Below are 14,023 nucleotides of genomic sequence, written 5' to 3'. Positions count from 1 at the left end.
CTTTGTAATCAAACTTGCCATACCTCATACCTCAAACTAATCACTACGAAAGGTTATTCTAATATTTTGCTTTTGCTCAGAACATTTTTTAAAACTATTTTAAGTTTGCTTATGAGTCACACAGGAAAATCAGCATAATTATTTTATAGCCAGTTTCAATTTTAAACAACAAAGTTAATATTTAATCACTATTCCCCAACTTAGTGATTTGCTGTGGCTCAAAATGACTACTGATTATTTCCCATTACCAAATGTAGCATTAAAGGAAAAGGATCTCCCAGTCCAATGATAACAATGTCCAATAGGACACACAAATGACATGTTCTGAAGTCAATTTCAAAGAAATTCCTCAAGCTAGAAGGAGCAGTAGTGACACTGTCCAATAGACTGCCTTGCAAGATATTTATTTAGAATACAGTGATACTCATTTAAGTACCTCCAGATCAACTGAGCAACATATTGAACACATTATTCTGTGTATTATATATAGGGCTCATTAGCCTTATTAAATATATATAAATGTAATTTGTACACAAAGCATATTTATACACAAAGTATATAAACAATATGTGTATATAGTAGGCAGACCAGCCTCACGTCCTTCCCAACTACCTCAGGATCTGCCATCCCCCGGATAAATTCAGGGCCAATAGGAACAAACCATCATATCTTATTCTCCTTTATCCATCTCCTTCGAACAGCCTTCTCTTCTCCACTTCAGTCACTTACGCTTGTGAACGCAACCTAAATTTCTTCACCCCTCCAGTCACTTATGCTTGTGAACGCAACCTAAATCTCTTCACCCCTCCAGACTGCTCTACCTCCAAAATTACTAATGTAGAGAACTACTCTGTTCACAGCCCACCACTCTTCTAGCCTGCTTGCTCCCATCTCAAATATTCTCTAGCCTAACTGGTGTCTCTAGTACCTCCTCCTGTGTTGTTCTTTCATATCTTAACTCACTAGTCAGCTCTTGTCACCAACTTCACTACCATTACCCTGGCCCAAGCCACCATTGTTTCTTAACCAGGCTATTGTGATAAACTCCCAATGGGTCTCTCTGTTCTGTCTATCCCTCTCAACAGTCTATTCTCTGCCTACTAGCTACAGTAATCCTTTTAATATGTAAGTCACGTCATGGCACTCTTTTGCTCAATTATGTCTAATAAAATGCTGTCAGAATAAAAGTCAAAGTGTTTACCATGACCTTTAAGAGCATCCATGATCTGTGTCTTGTTGCCTCTTTGACCTCATTTCCTTTGACCTTTTCCCTTGCTCCATGTAATTCAACCATACTGGCCTTCTCAACTGCTGGAACAGACAAAACAGGTATCCTCCCACCTCAAGGCTTTGTACTCCTCTTCTCCCCCTGTATGCAATGTTCTCTCAAGTGTCTTCATGGCTTGCTGCTTCTTCCTTCAAGTCTCTGTTCAAATGTCCTCATGCAAATGAAGCATTTGACCATCTTATTTATTTATTTATTTATTTATTTATTATAATTTTTTATAAACATATATTTTTATCCCCAGGGGTACAGGTCTGTGAATCACCAGGTTTACACACTTCACAGCACTCACCAAAGCACATACCCTCCCCAATGTCCATAATCCCACCCCTGACCATCTTATTTAAATGAACAAATGTCATTCCCCTACCTTACCAATATTCTCCCTTTCCCTGCTTTTTCTGCACAGAACCTATCACCACCTGACATACTAGTTTCTTAATTATTTACGGACTATGGTTTATTGTATCTTCATTAGAATATAAGCTGCTTCATAAAGGCAGAGACTTCTTTCTATTGCTTATTGATGTACTCCTTGTGCTTAGAACAATGCTTTGCACATAGCAGGCACTCAATAATTATTTAGATTTAATAAATTCAGCTTAGGTTACATGGTGCATTATTTGAAACATATTTAAGCCACCAGATTTTGTGTATGTAAAAATCTGGATGAAGGTAATTCTTGAATGAACAGAAGGGAAAGTCTTCACTGCATCTGGGATTTAAATCCCCTTATGAAGAGAAACTCTAGAATTATTTCGAAGCTAGAGAAATTAAAATATAGTTGTTAAAGGTCTACTTGAAATAACCTACTTATTTAGAAATACAGATCTGACCTTCCAATTTGGCAAAATAAAGGTGCTTCGACTATGCTTCTTTCTTGAAACCTACAAAACCCAAAAATAATGAAAAAAAGAAAAGAAAGCTGCTCCTTAAGCAAGAGATGGCCATAACTATAAAGAACCAACTATGAAGACTACTTGCCAAATTCAGCAAGATGTGGATTAAAATGCCCAGGGCAAACGTACATTCTGAGACCTCCAGTAGACTATAGATTTCTCCGAATGTCACAGTCCAAACACATCTATCCAAAATTCCTTTGATTAAAGTAACAAGATCTAGTGGATACGCCCATATCATTGCAGACTCTGGAAAAGCCTTTAAAGAGACTTTAGCTCACTCCCAGAGAATGAGAACGTGGATTTGAAGGAGGAGTTCTATAGATAAACATTTTTTCCTTATTTTTACCTTGGCCCCCAGTACAGGCCTATCTGGAAATGAGGATGATGAATGCATTGTACAAGCCATGATCAATTTTGCAGCACTGACCAGAGTCAACAGAGCAGAAAAGACATTAGGCTACTCCCCTGAGAGCTTATTACAAAAAGGCTTCACTGGAGAGCCACACCAACTTCCTGCTTTGCGTGCATGTGCGTACACACACACACACACACACACACAGTAAAAATCTAAAGTATAGCTTAAATTAAATCCATCTTGTTCTTAAAACCTTTCTTCATTCTTCTGTTCTTGTAATTGTTAACCCCATAGTTAAAGCTGCATACTGGTTCACTCTCGTATGTAGCTCCTGTGCTACTTCCTATGGTCTGGCCAGAAATGTCTGGTCACCAGTACACAAAGAACACATGATATAAAGCATATTCTTCTCCTCTAAGATTTTCTGTTTCCTCCAGCAAGTTGTTGAAATCCCATTTTTCACAGAGCCACTTAAATACTTTACTGTTTCATAAAACTTCCACTTCAAAAAAAAATAACTCATTTTCAAAAAACATATCTGAATAGACGCTTAAATACTAAAATCATACTTTTCCATCCATTGAAAGAACAATCATGTTCAAATCTTGCCTTTCCAAGAGGATACTTAATATAGTCATAATAATAAAAAAGCTATACTAGTGAATTAATAGCAAGAAATGTCTAGAAGCAGTAACTCTTCTGTCATGAGTAACATATCTGTTTGTCAACCTCATTTTTCTGCTTTGGACTCTGTTTTCCTTCCATCATCAAGCCTGATTCCCTTTCAGGTAAAGAGAAGTAAGATAATATCATAAAGGTGATGTGAACATAATGATTTTTTTTACAAGCTAAAGTTTATTGAAAACTTGCCATTTCTATTTCATTTAATCATAACAAAAAATAGCCAAATTAGTTAGTGATAGTTTTCCTACTTTATAGATGAGGAAACTAAGGTTGAAGGAGAGACTGAATAATTTGCCCAGAGGCACACAAACTGGAAGTTCTAACCTATTTTGTCTTCTTCTAGATTAGAATAAGCTTTGTTGCCCTAAGCTTAAATACATATGTATAAAATACATCTACTGAAGTATTCTTGATCAATCATTTCAAAGTAAGCCAAGGTCTTCATCAATTACTCTCATCCTATGTTCTCACCCCCCCCCCCCAATTTAATACTTCATATTCCTATTCTATTGAACTGGCTTTGAAAATACTTTCACAAGCATTAATGGTTTGAATCCCACAATAAATCTATAGGATATTTGCCATTTTACGTAATACAAAACAGAAACAGGTAATATAAATTACCCAATAATATTGCTGAGTAGCCAGGTTACAAATATAGACTGTCTTATTCTATTTTCAGTGCTCTTTCCAGAACTGTTAAATTCTTTAAAAGTATCTAGTGTCTTTTCTTAAAATAAGGCAGTCATGAAGTACTCGGTGAACTATGATGTCTTTAATTTTATTCAATTATTTTGAAAATACTCATTGCTATTGGTTTCATATCATGTACAAATTGTGACCAGGGACGTTATTTTCAGTAAAAATGAATAGAGTCCATCTACTGAATCCAAGCAATTTTCAATGCCAGGCACTGAGCTCTACAGCTTGACAAACAGGAGGCCTGAAATGACATTGCTTCCACGATCATATCAAAGATAGCTTAGTACATCAAGTGTATGGGAAGGAGTGGTGGGAAGGAAGTGTGAAAACATAGGCTGGGTTCAAATTATGAAACCTCTTGTTTGTCTTGCTAAGACTTAGATTTTATAATCTAGGAATAGATGAAGAAAACCTGCTGAAGAATTCTGACATGGGAAGTGACATGTTCATAACTGCATACTACACAAGGATTACAAGGATTAATCAATCCACAAATCTGACTGCTTATTAATATTACACCAAGGAAGCCTTTTAAAATGCAGGTTTGGGGGCCCTACGATGAGTTTCTGACTCTCGGTTTGAGTCACCAGGTGACTGTGATAATGAGCCAAGAGCACAAATCTCTTGCCTGGATAAGAGGCTTTGAGGAAGTAGTGGGGGGGGGGGGGAGATTGAAGAGATACTTAGGCCGCAGAATTAACAGGTTTTAGTGGCTGTTGGACACCAACCTGGAGCAATTGTGTAGATGGATGGGCCATTCATTAAGACAAGTGGAGCATTAGATCTTCAAGGACAAGAAAGATGATGAGACTTTCTCATCACAGGCCATGAGATAAGCAGGTGCTAGAGATCACTATGCAGTCAGACATGTATGTATGGTTTGCCAGGCAGAGCTCTGCACTGAAGACCTAAGAATGACCCTAGGAAATAATAATATTTAATTCTGACTGAGAATGAAGAGTCCTCAAAGGAGACTGAAGAAAGGTCAGAGAATAAGAAGATGACAAGAATCATTCAATATTCATTCACATAGTTAATAGAGAAAGTTTTGTTTGGGGACATGGGAAGGCCTAAATTTCAAGTAAAGGCATCCTAATTACGTACTGCCAGCAAGAGTAGGAGACAGAACAATGACAGAAAAAGGTTTATTTACTTAAGGCAGAAACAGGTTATGATCAAGCTTGTTTTTTAGGCACAGAACTCTTATCATACTGTAAAAATGAATAGAGTCCATCTCTATTGGATGGGGCTGCCTCTAGAAGGGGCAGAACCCATGGGGAAATGTGTGACTGTGATAAGGTCCTAATCTAAAGCAGAGGTAATGGATAGGCAAAAGACACCCAATCCAAGAGACAGAAGACAGAATCTGAGTCCCTGTGGGAATGGTAGAGGGAGGAGGAGTCAAGGCTAAACTAAGGATTCTAATCTGGCAGGCTGGGGACTGGCAAATTAGGGTTATAGAAGACAGAACACAAGTTTTGGGGATGATGTTTTCAGTGTGAGAAATTTGAGGCACCAATGTGGCATTTTACAGATAGTGGGAAATACAGTTCTACTGTTCGTCTGACAAGCCAGGGCTCAAGTTATGATTTCAAAGTCATCAGCAGTATGTACGGTAACTAAAGTAAAAGATGGTCACCCAGGCAAATATGTATTTAGTGAGAATAAATGCGCAACAGTGGTGATTGTCAGAAGAGTCAGAATGTAGTACTCAGTACCAGAGATAATGCTGCATATACTGCCTGACCTATTCCAAGAGCAGAGAGACCTACATTCTTTATTCTGCATACTACTGGTATACTCCACAAATATATTTTTGGTATTTGGGGGCAATTACATTATGCTGACATCTCTTAATGTGCTAGAAAGTAACTAAAATCTGTGGATGAAAAAAAGAAGAGAAATGGGTGGATGGTTTTCAATTTAACTATTATCTCCTCTAGGCTATCTTTGCACAAATCATTTTATAAACCTAAGTATAGCACTTTCCAATTATACTGGCTGTATCAGATATAATGCTCTTGGTGCAAGAAACAGAACACTCCACTAAAACTAGTTTATACTCTGAGGATCTTTATTTCCCTCATGTAACTCAAAGTCCTGAGGTTTGTGTGTTCCAGGTTGGTTCAGCACATCAGCAATGATGAGGAACCCACCCTTTCTCCTCCATTAACTGCCAACTTCCGTGTGTCAGTGATACATTCATCAAGGGCAGAGATGGTGGCAGCAGCTCTAAGCATCGTACCTTCAGGTGATAACATCTGAAAGCAGGATGGAAGAGATGGGCATCTTTCTCAAAGGCCTGCTACCTTTCCTACTTTGTAATTAAAAATTAAAAAATAATTTACATTAAGTTAAATGGATAAATCTTAAGCGTAAAGTTGCATGAGTTTTGATAAATGCATACACCCATATAACCCATATCCCTACTGAGATAAAGAACATTTTCATTACGCCCAGAGAGTTCCCTTAGGCATTTTCCAAGTCAGTCACAACCATCAGAGTCAACTATACCCAGAGGCAAACCACAGTTCTGGTTTTAACTTAAATCATTCTTTTTAATCAGGGATGAGAGTCTTTCCCAGAGGCCCTCTGCTCGCTGCATACTTTGCCTTACATCTCCTTGTAGAACTGTCTCGATCTTCCTTTTAAGTCAATTACTACCTAAGAAGGATGACTGTCTAGACCCTTGTGACTCATCTATCCCTTGCAGCTGTGAGAGTGACCCCTCTGACCTCAGCACTTTGCTGCAAGCCAAATAAAATGCTTTGTTTGTTTGTTTGAAGCAAGAAATAAGAGAGAAATGGCTGTGTACAGACACACACACACACACACACACACACATACACGTTTCATCTTATTGATCTACATATCCAGCCATCCAAAATCCGATCTATTTTTCTGACTTTATTTCACTTGCAAATGTGCCAAGTATAGACTCATTTAAGTCAATGATTAAAATACTGAAAATAACACAAAAAAATGTAGAGACCTGCCCCAAAGTTAACACCAGTCCACACTTAAAGTATCTCGTCCTGGTCCAAAGGCAACTAAACTTACATTATCTGAGCTCCAAATCTCCATATAGTCCACTAGGATATTGTGAGGAGCTTATGCAATCCTTTATGACTCTGTTGCCCATACTGGGGTGTACAGAGGTGTGTCAGTGGATAAATTTAGTACTTCTTCCCCTTAAAAGCCCTTTTCTATACTGAGATAAAGTAGTTAGATATATAGTAGTTTCCATGAGCCTAAGCTTATTCTCAGCTCATTTTATATGTCTGTCATTCATGTATATTCATCCCTTGTTTTGTGCCAGTTTTTTCTTTTTGTACACATCCCTTCAAAAGCTGAGCTCATAAGCATGATCAGAACATGTTTTTCAGTTTTTTTCAGTTTCCTTCCATTTTTCCAATCTTTCAGTATGTTAATGATTTCATTTTAAGCCTCCCATTTCCTTTTTAACCCAGCTTCCTTTCAGTTTGTATCTAATATTTCTATGATTTTAGGAATTTAAAAAATCTGCTTTCTAAACACTATCCAACTTTATAAACCTAACTGTGATCAGCATGTTATTTTTATAGACCCTAAAATGGCACTGGCATATTCCATTAAAATAATTTTTGTAACCTCCATTTCATCCTTACTGGCTGAAACTGGGGTCCAGAACATCATACTCCCTTGTAACATAATCTACCCTCTGAGATGAGACTATCATGAAGATCAGTAAAGAATGGACCAACTATTTTGCTTTAGCAGAATGATTCTTCCACAGTATAGAAATGTAGTTTCCAACCACGACCTTTATCTGCCTCTAGGCCAGATCTGAAACCTGCATTAGGAGAGTAGCAGTCTTATTTTTCACCTAGCTAAAATAATCTGTATTTGACTCTTTGTATGTCTTATCTATGTATGTCTTATCTATCTACTCTCATGCTAAGTTCTCCACCAGACTTAAACCTAGTAGCTCAATGATTTCCAAGCAGGAAATACCTTCCGGGTATTTCAACAGGTATCATTTTATTTGCACAGCATAGAACCTTCTCTTGGCACATTCCAGTTAATACCTGCATCTCAGCAAGTTTGTCTTGCCTAGGTCTTATTTTTCTATTTTCATTTATATTTTAGACTTATCTTATTATCTTATCAGCTCTAGTTAAAAAGTGCAAGTGTTAAAAAAATGTATCAGAAATACAGCTGAAACAAAGTTAATTACTTTTTAATATTTTAAAAAGATACCTTTGGAAAGTATTACTACAGGAACTAGAGGAACAAATTAAAGATATTTTTTTCTATTTAAAAAAATTTAATTTTTTGGTAGCAAAACTGGTGTATTCTTTCCCCATATTCTCTCATGTGAATCACTGACACATTCTCTCAGCTATTGTGTTGCCTCCAACTTAGGTTATACTTTATTCTCATTTTGTCATTTTAAATGTGCATTTTTCTTCCCTTCCCTCAAATTTTAGTTTAGAGTTCTCTTTATCAGTTTGGGAAGATTCCAGGTAAATGCTTTCCTTGCAGAGGTGTTATACTCTGTATGGGGAATCTGTTGTATTAACATAAGTCCTGGTTAAGAAAACCTAGTTTTTGGTCTTCTTTTGCTTTTTTGGAAGGGTGCTACTTGATACGCTTTACCTTTTATTTCTTCCTCAAAGTCAGAGTCTCAACTGAAAGAAGAGATGAAAATACCCCTTCAATGATCAAAACAAGTGCTTGGGCTTTATCATTCATTACCATATGAATCAACTGGTATAATGCAGTCTGTGAACACGTGTTTCAGGAAACCTCCCCTAAGGGAACCTCCCATATCCACTCCATCATGATTTGCCTCAAATATAAATGAGAAAGAAGTGAGATGCCTTCCCTGGAGGATTTGATTTGGTTTATCCTCAGACTTTCTTTAGAGACATACATGTATTTCCCTAATGTATAAAGGATAGGTTATAAATGATCAGCCAATGTATAAAAAGGTGGAGGTAAGTATTGTCAAGGATTCCTTAACAGCTTATAAAAATATTCTCCTTTACCAATGATAGTTGCCAGGAACTATATATGTGGGACTTAAAATCTGAGGTTGAACTTGAAAGTGTGCCAGACATAAGAGCGACAAAAAAGACACAGTAATATTATCTTCAGGAATTTGCAGTCTACTCAGTAAGCTAGCACTCCTGAACACAGCCATAAGCACAAATCCTTGCTATAACACTAGACTTCTATAAAAATCAGTGGGTGGTGGGCTCACATAAGTGATTTTGAGAGGATTTTACAGCAGCAAGGAAACATCAATTATCCTCCCACTTTAGGGGAACATAGATCAGTTAAATACTTGATACAGAGGACATATTTCACAACAGAATTCAACAAACACAGGAATAATAATCTAAAATATGTCCATGACATTTTTATGATAAAGAATAATTTAAATAAAATATCTTCCATTCAAAATATAAGCAATACTTAAAGATTATATGTCAAAGTTATTTACCTTTACTATGATAAGCCTAGCCAGGTTTTCACATCTCTGGTTATCATTTTCTGTATACTCTACTTCAAACAGAGTATTATAATTTTCTAGTAATTTAGCCATTATCTTGTTGCAGATGTCTTGTTCTTTCATGCCTTCAAGCCCAGGTGGCACACTAGAAATAAGGAGGAAAAAAACGAGAGGAATTATTTCATAAAAACAAAATATGATAGCACAGCTGACTCAGGCATATATTTTGACATCTCCTATATGATTGATCAACCTTCTTATAAGGACACATGCAATTTTTAACAAACTCTACAGTGGGGCGCCTGGGTGGCTCAGTGGGTTAAGCCGCTGCCTTCGGCTCAGGTCATGATCCCAGAGTCCTGGGATCGAGTCCCTCATCGGGCTCTCTGCTCAGCAGGGAGCCTGCTTCCCTCTCTCTCTCTCTCTGCCTGCCTCTCTGTCTACTTGTAATCCCTGTCTGTCAAATAAACAAATAAAATCTTAAAAAAAAAAACAAAAAAAAAAACCTCTACAGTGACATGTAAGATGTTTCTGGGACAAGATCTGTATCAATAGCTTGTGCTGAATAAGAAAGTACATGTTCAGGAAGAAGGTATAGATTAACATGGGTGCCATAATGCTTTGTATATATTAGAAATTGCCACACATAAGTGTAGTGATTAAAATAAAAAAGTGATTAAAAACAAGTGTTATAACAAAAAGAATGAATGTTTTATCATGACAGAAATAGCTGCAGAAACAAAAGCAACATAATCTTTACTGAAGGACTTCTTAGATAGTGCACGAAAAGTATAAAAGTTAACGAAAAATATGAATACTTCCAGAAAAAAAATACTGATTACTGTTGAAGCAGAGTTATGGGTATATAGAAGATATATTATGCTATATACTATTCTCTCTTTGGGGTATGTTTAAAAATTTCCTAATAGAAAATAAAAATGTGCAAAAGATCTTCTGAATGCAGAAGACACCATAAATAAGAAACACAAGCTACAGACATGAGTATCTCTTCAGTAACAGGGACATTAATGGTAAGACTTTGCAAAGAATTCCTACTACTCAATAAGGAAGTAAATTAAAAAAAAAAGAAAAGAAAGAAAGGGCAGGAGTTGAAAAACTCATAGAAGAAAACAGGTGCACATCAATAATCTTATGATGCAAAGATACTCAACCTCATTGAATAATCAGTGAAAATGCATTTAAAAAGCAACACTGAGGTGTTAATACCCATCTATATTAGTTTCCTGTGGCTGCTGTAACAAATTACCATGTACTACTGCTTGAGACAACAGAAATTTATTCTTTCACAGTTCTGGAAGCCAGCAGAGTACAATCAGTATCATGGGGTAGAAATTACGTTATAAGCAGGGCCACACTAACTGTGGTAGCATTACTTGACTATAACTGTATCACTTCAATTTTCAATCAAGGCCAGCATCTTAAAGTTTTCTCTGCTCCATCTTCAAATGGCCTTCCCTATGTGTTAAGTCTGGAAATAAAACCCACACTTTTATGGTCAATTAATCCATGGCAAAGGAGCCAAGAATATAAAATGGGGGAACGGACAGTCTCTTCAATAAATGATGGAAAAACTGAACAGCTATGTGCAAAAGAATGAAACTGAACCACTACCTCACACTATACACAAAATCAACTTAAAATGCATTAAATATGTGAATGTAAGACTTGAAACCATAAAACTCCTATAATGTAAATATCATGTAAGCTTCAAAAATGTGCTGCCTTTCATTAAAAATGGTGGATGACTTAGAGAGCAGAATAAAAAAAACAAGAGTGTGAAGTTGAAAGCCATGGAAGAGTATTTCCAGGGCTTGAAACCTAGTCAAGAGATTCCCCACATTTGCCAGACTGGATATCAGAACTATCATTGAGTCAACCAGGAAATAAAAGAAATAAAATGTACATTAAAGCACTATTGCTCAAAACCTGTAGGATGCAACAAAAGTGGTTCTAAGAGGGAAGTTTATAGCAATACAGACTTACTTCAATAAGCAAGATAAATCTGAAATAAACAACCTAACCTTACCCCTAAAGGCACTACCAAAAGAACAACAAACAAAACCTTAAAACCATCAGAAGGAAGGAAATAATAAAGATTAGAGGAGATTTAAATGATGTAAAAGCTAAAAACAAACAACAAACAAAAACAAAAAACCCCACAAAAACAATAGAATAGATCAATGAAACAAGGAGTTAGTTTTTTTAAAAGATCAACAAAATTGATCAAAATTGATCAACAAAACTCTATACAGACCCATCCAAATGGGGGGTATGGAGGGTAGAGAACTCACAAAATCACAAATGAAAGAGGAGAAATAACAACTGACACCACAGAAATACAAATAATTGTTAGAGAATACTATGAAAAATTAAATGCCAACAAATTGGACAACCTAGAAAAAAATGGATAAATTCCTAGAAACACACAACCTACCAAAACTGAAGCAGGAAGAAATAAAACTTTGAACTGATTACCAGAAAAGAAACTCAATCAGTAATCAAAAAACTCCTAACAAACAGAAGTTCAGGACCATACAGCTTCACAGGCAAATTCTACCAAACATTTAAGAAGAGTTAATAGCCATCTTCTCAAAGTATTCCAAAAAATAGAAAACGAAGGAAAACTTCCAAATTCATTCTATGAGGCCAGCATAACTCTAATACCTAGGCCAAATAAAGACACCACAAAAAAAAAAAAAAAAAAAAAAAAAAAAAAAGAACTACAGGCCAACATCTCTCATGAACATAGTTGCAAAAATTCTCAACAAAGTACTAGCAAACCAAACCCAACAATACATTAAAAAAAAACAATTCTCCATGATCTAGTGGGATTATTCCTGGGTTTCAAGGGTGGTTCAATATTCACAAATCAATCAACTTGATACATCACATCAATATAAGAAAGGATAAGAACTAAATACTCATTTCAATAGACTCAGAAAAGCATTAGACAAAGTAAAACATCCATTCATGACAAAAACCCTCAAAAAGTAGATTTAGAAAAAACATAATGCAACAAAATAAAGTCTGTATATAAAAGACCCACAGCACTTTTGACTGGGGTGCCTGGCTGACTCAGTCAGTGAAGTGTATGACTCTTGATCTTGGGGTCATGCATTAAAGCCCAAGTTGGGGGAGGGGAACCCTCTTACACTGTTGGTGGGAATGCAAGTTGGTGCAACCTCTTTGGAGAACAGTGTGGAGATTCCTCAAGAAATTAAAAAATAGAACTTCCCTATGACCCTGCAATTGCACTCCTGGGTATTTACCCCAAAGATACAGATGTAGTGAAAAGAAGGGCCATCTGTACCCCAATGTTTATAGCAGCAATGGCCATGGTTGCCAAACTGTGGAAAGAACCAAGATGACCTTCAACAGACGAATGGATAAGGAAGATGTGGTCCATATACACTGTGGAGTATTATGACTCCATCATAAAGGATGAATACTCAACTTTTGTAGCAACATGGACGGGACTGAAAGAGATTATGCTGAGTGAAATCAGTCAAGCAGAGAGAGTCAATTATCATATGGTTTCACTTATTTGTGCAGCATAACAAATAGCATGGAGGACATGGGGAGTTAGAGAGGAGAAGGGAGTTGGGGGAAATTGGAAGGGGAGGTGAACCATGGGAGACTATGGACTCTAAAAAACAATCTGAGGGGTTTGAAGTGGCGGGGGGGTAGGAGGTTGGGGTACCAGGTGGTGGGTAATATGGAGGGCACGGATTGCATGGAGCACTGGGTGTGGTGAAAAAATAATGAATACTGTTATGCTGAAAATAAATAAAAAATAAATTAAAAAAAAAAAAGACTTCTGAAAAACCCACAGCAAACATCATCTTCAATGCAGTAAAAATGAGAGCCTTTCCCCTAAGGTCAGAAATAAGACAAGGAATTCCACTTTCACCACTTTTATTCAGTATAGTACTAGAAGTCCTATTCACATCATCAGACAGCAAAAAGAAACTAAAGGCATTCAAATTGAAGGAAAAAGTAAAACTTTCACTATTTGTAGAGGACATGATACTATATAAAGAAAATTCAAAAGACTCCACAAAAAACAAAAAACCTAGCTAGGACTGACAAACGAATTCAGTGAAGTCACAGGATACATTAACGCACAGAGACCTATTGCATTTCTATACACCAATAATGAAGCAGCAGAAAGAGAAACTAAGAAAACAATCCCATTTATAAGTGCACCCAAAATAATAAGATACCTAGAAATAAGCCTAACCAAAGAGGTGAATGACCTGTACTCTGAAAACTATAAACATTGATAAAAGGAATTGAAGATGACACAAGGAAAGGAATGATATTCCAGGTTCATGGACTGGAAGAATATTGTTAAAATGCCTATAATACCCAAAGCAATCTACACATTTAATGCAATCCCTATGAAAATATCAACAACATTTCTCACAGAACTAGAACAAAAAGTCCTAAAATTTTTTTTTAACATTTTATTTATTTATTTGACAGAGAGAAATCACAAGTAGATGGAGAGGCAGGCAGAGACAGAGAGAGGGAAGCAGTCTCCCTGCCGAGCAGAGAGCCCAATGCGGGACTCGATC

The 14,023-nt window shown here is 36.5% G+C and overlaps 1 protein-coding gene across 22 annotated transcripts in view; it reads right to left on the bottom strand.

Moving 5' to 3' along the window:
- Positions 1-14,023, bottom strand: part of FAM13A (family with sequence similarity 13 member A) — a 360,572-nt gene that overhangs the window by 199,305 nt on the left and 147,244 nt on the right. For 21 of the 22 annotated variants that reach the window (XM_082726581.1, XM_082726582.1, XM_082726578.1 and 18 more), the window contains one exon: positions 9,417-9,570. The exons of the other annotated variant lie outside the window; for it this stretch is intronic. In XM_082726581.1, coding sequence (XP_082582707.1) covers positions 9,417-9,570 — 154 coding nt within the window. The remainder of the gene's footprint in view (positions 1-9,416; positions 9,571-14,023) is intronic. 22 annotated transcript variants of the gene reach the window in all.

This window comes from Mustela nivalis, assembly GCF_964662115.1.
Source record: "Mustela nivalis genome assembly, chromosome: 4".
Lineage (NCBI taxonomy): Eukaryota > Metazoa > Chordata > Mammalia > Carnivora > Mustelidae > Mustela > Mustela nivalis.
The sequence above is the reverse complement of the archived record's forward strand: the minus strand, read 5'-3'. Positions and strand labels throughout refer to the sequence as shown.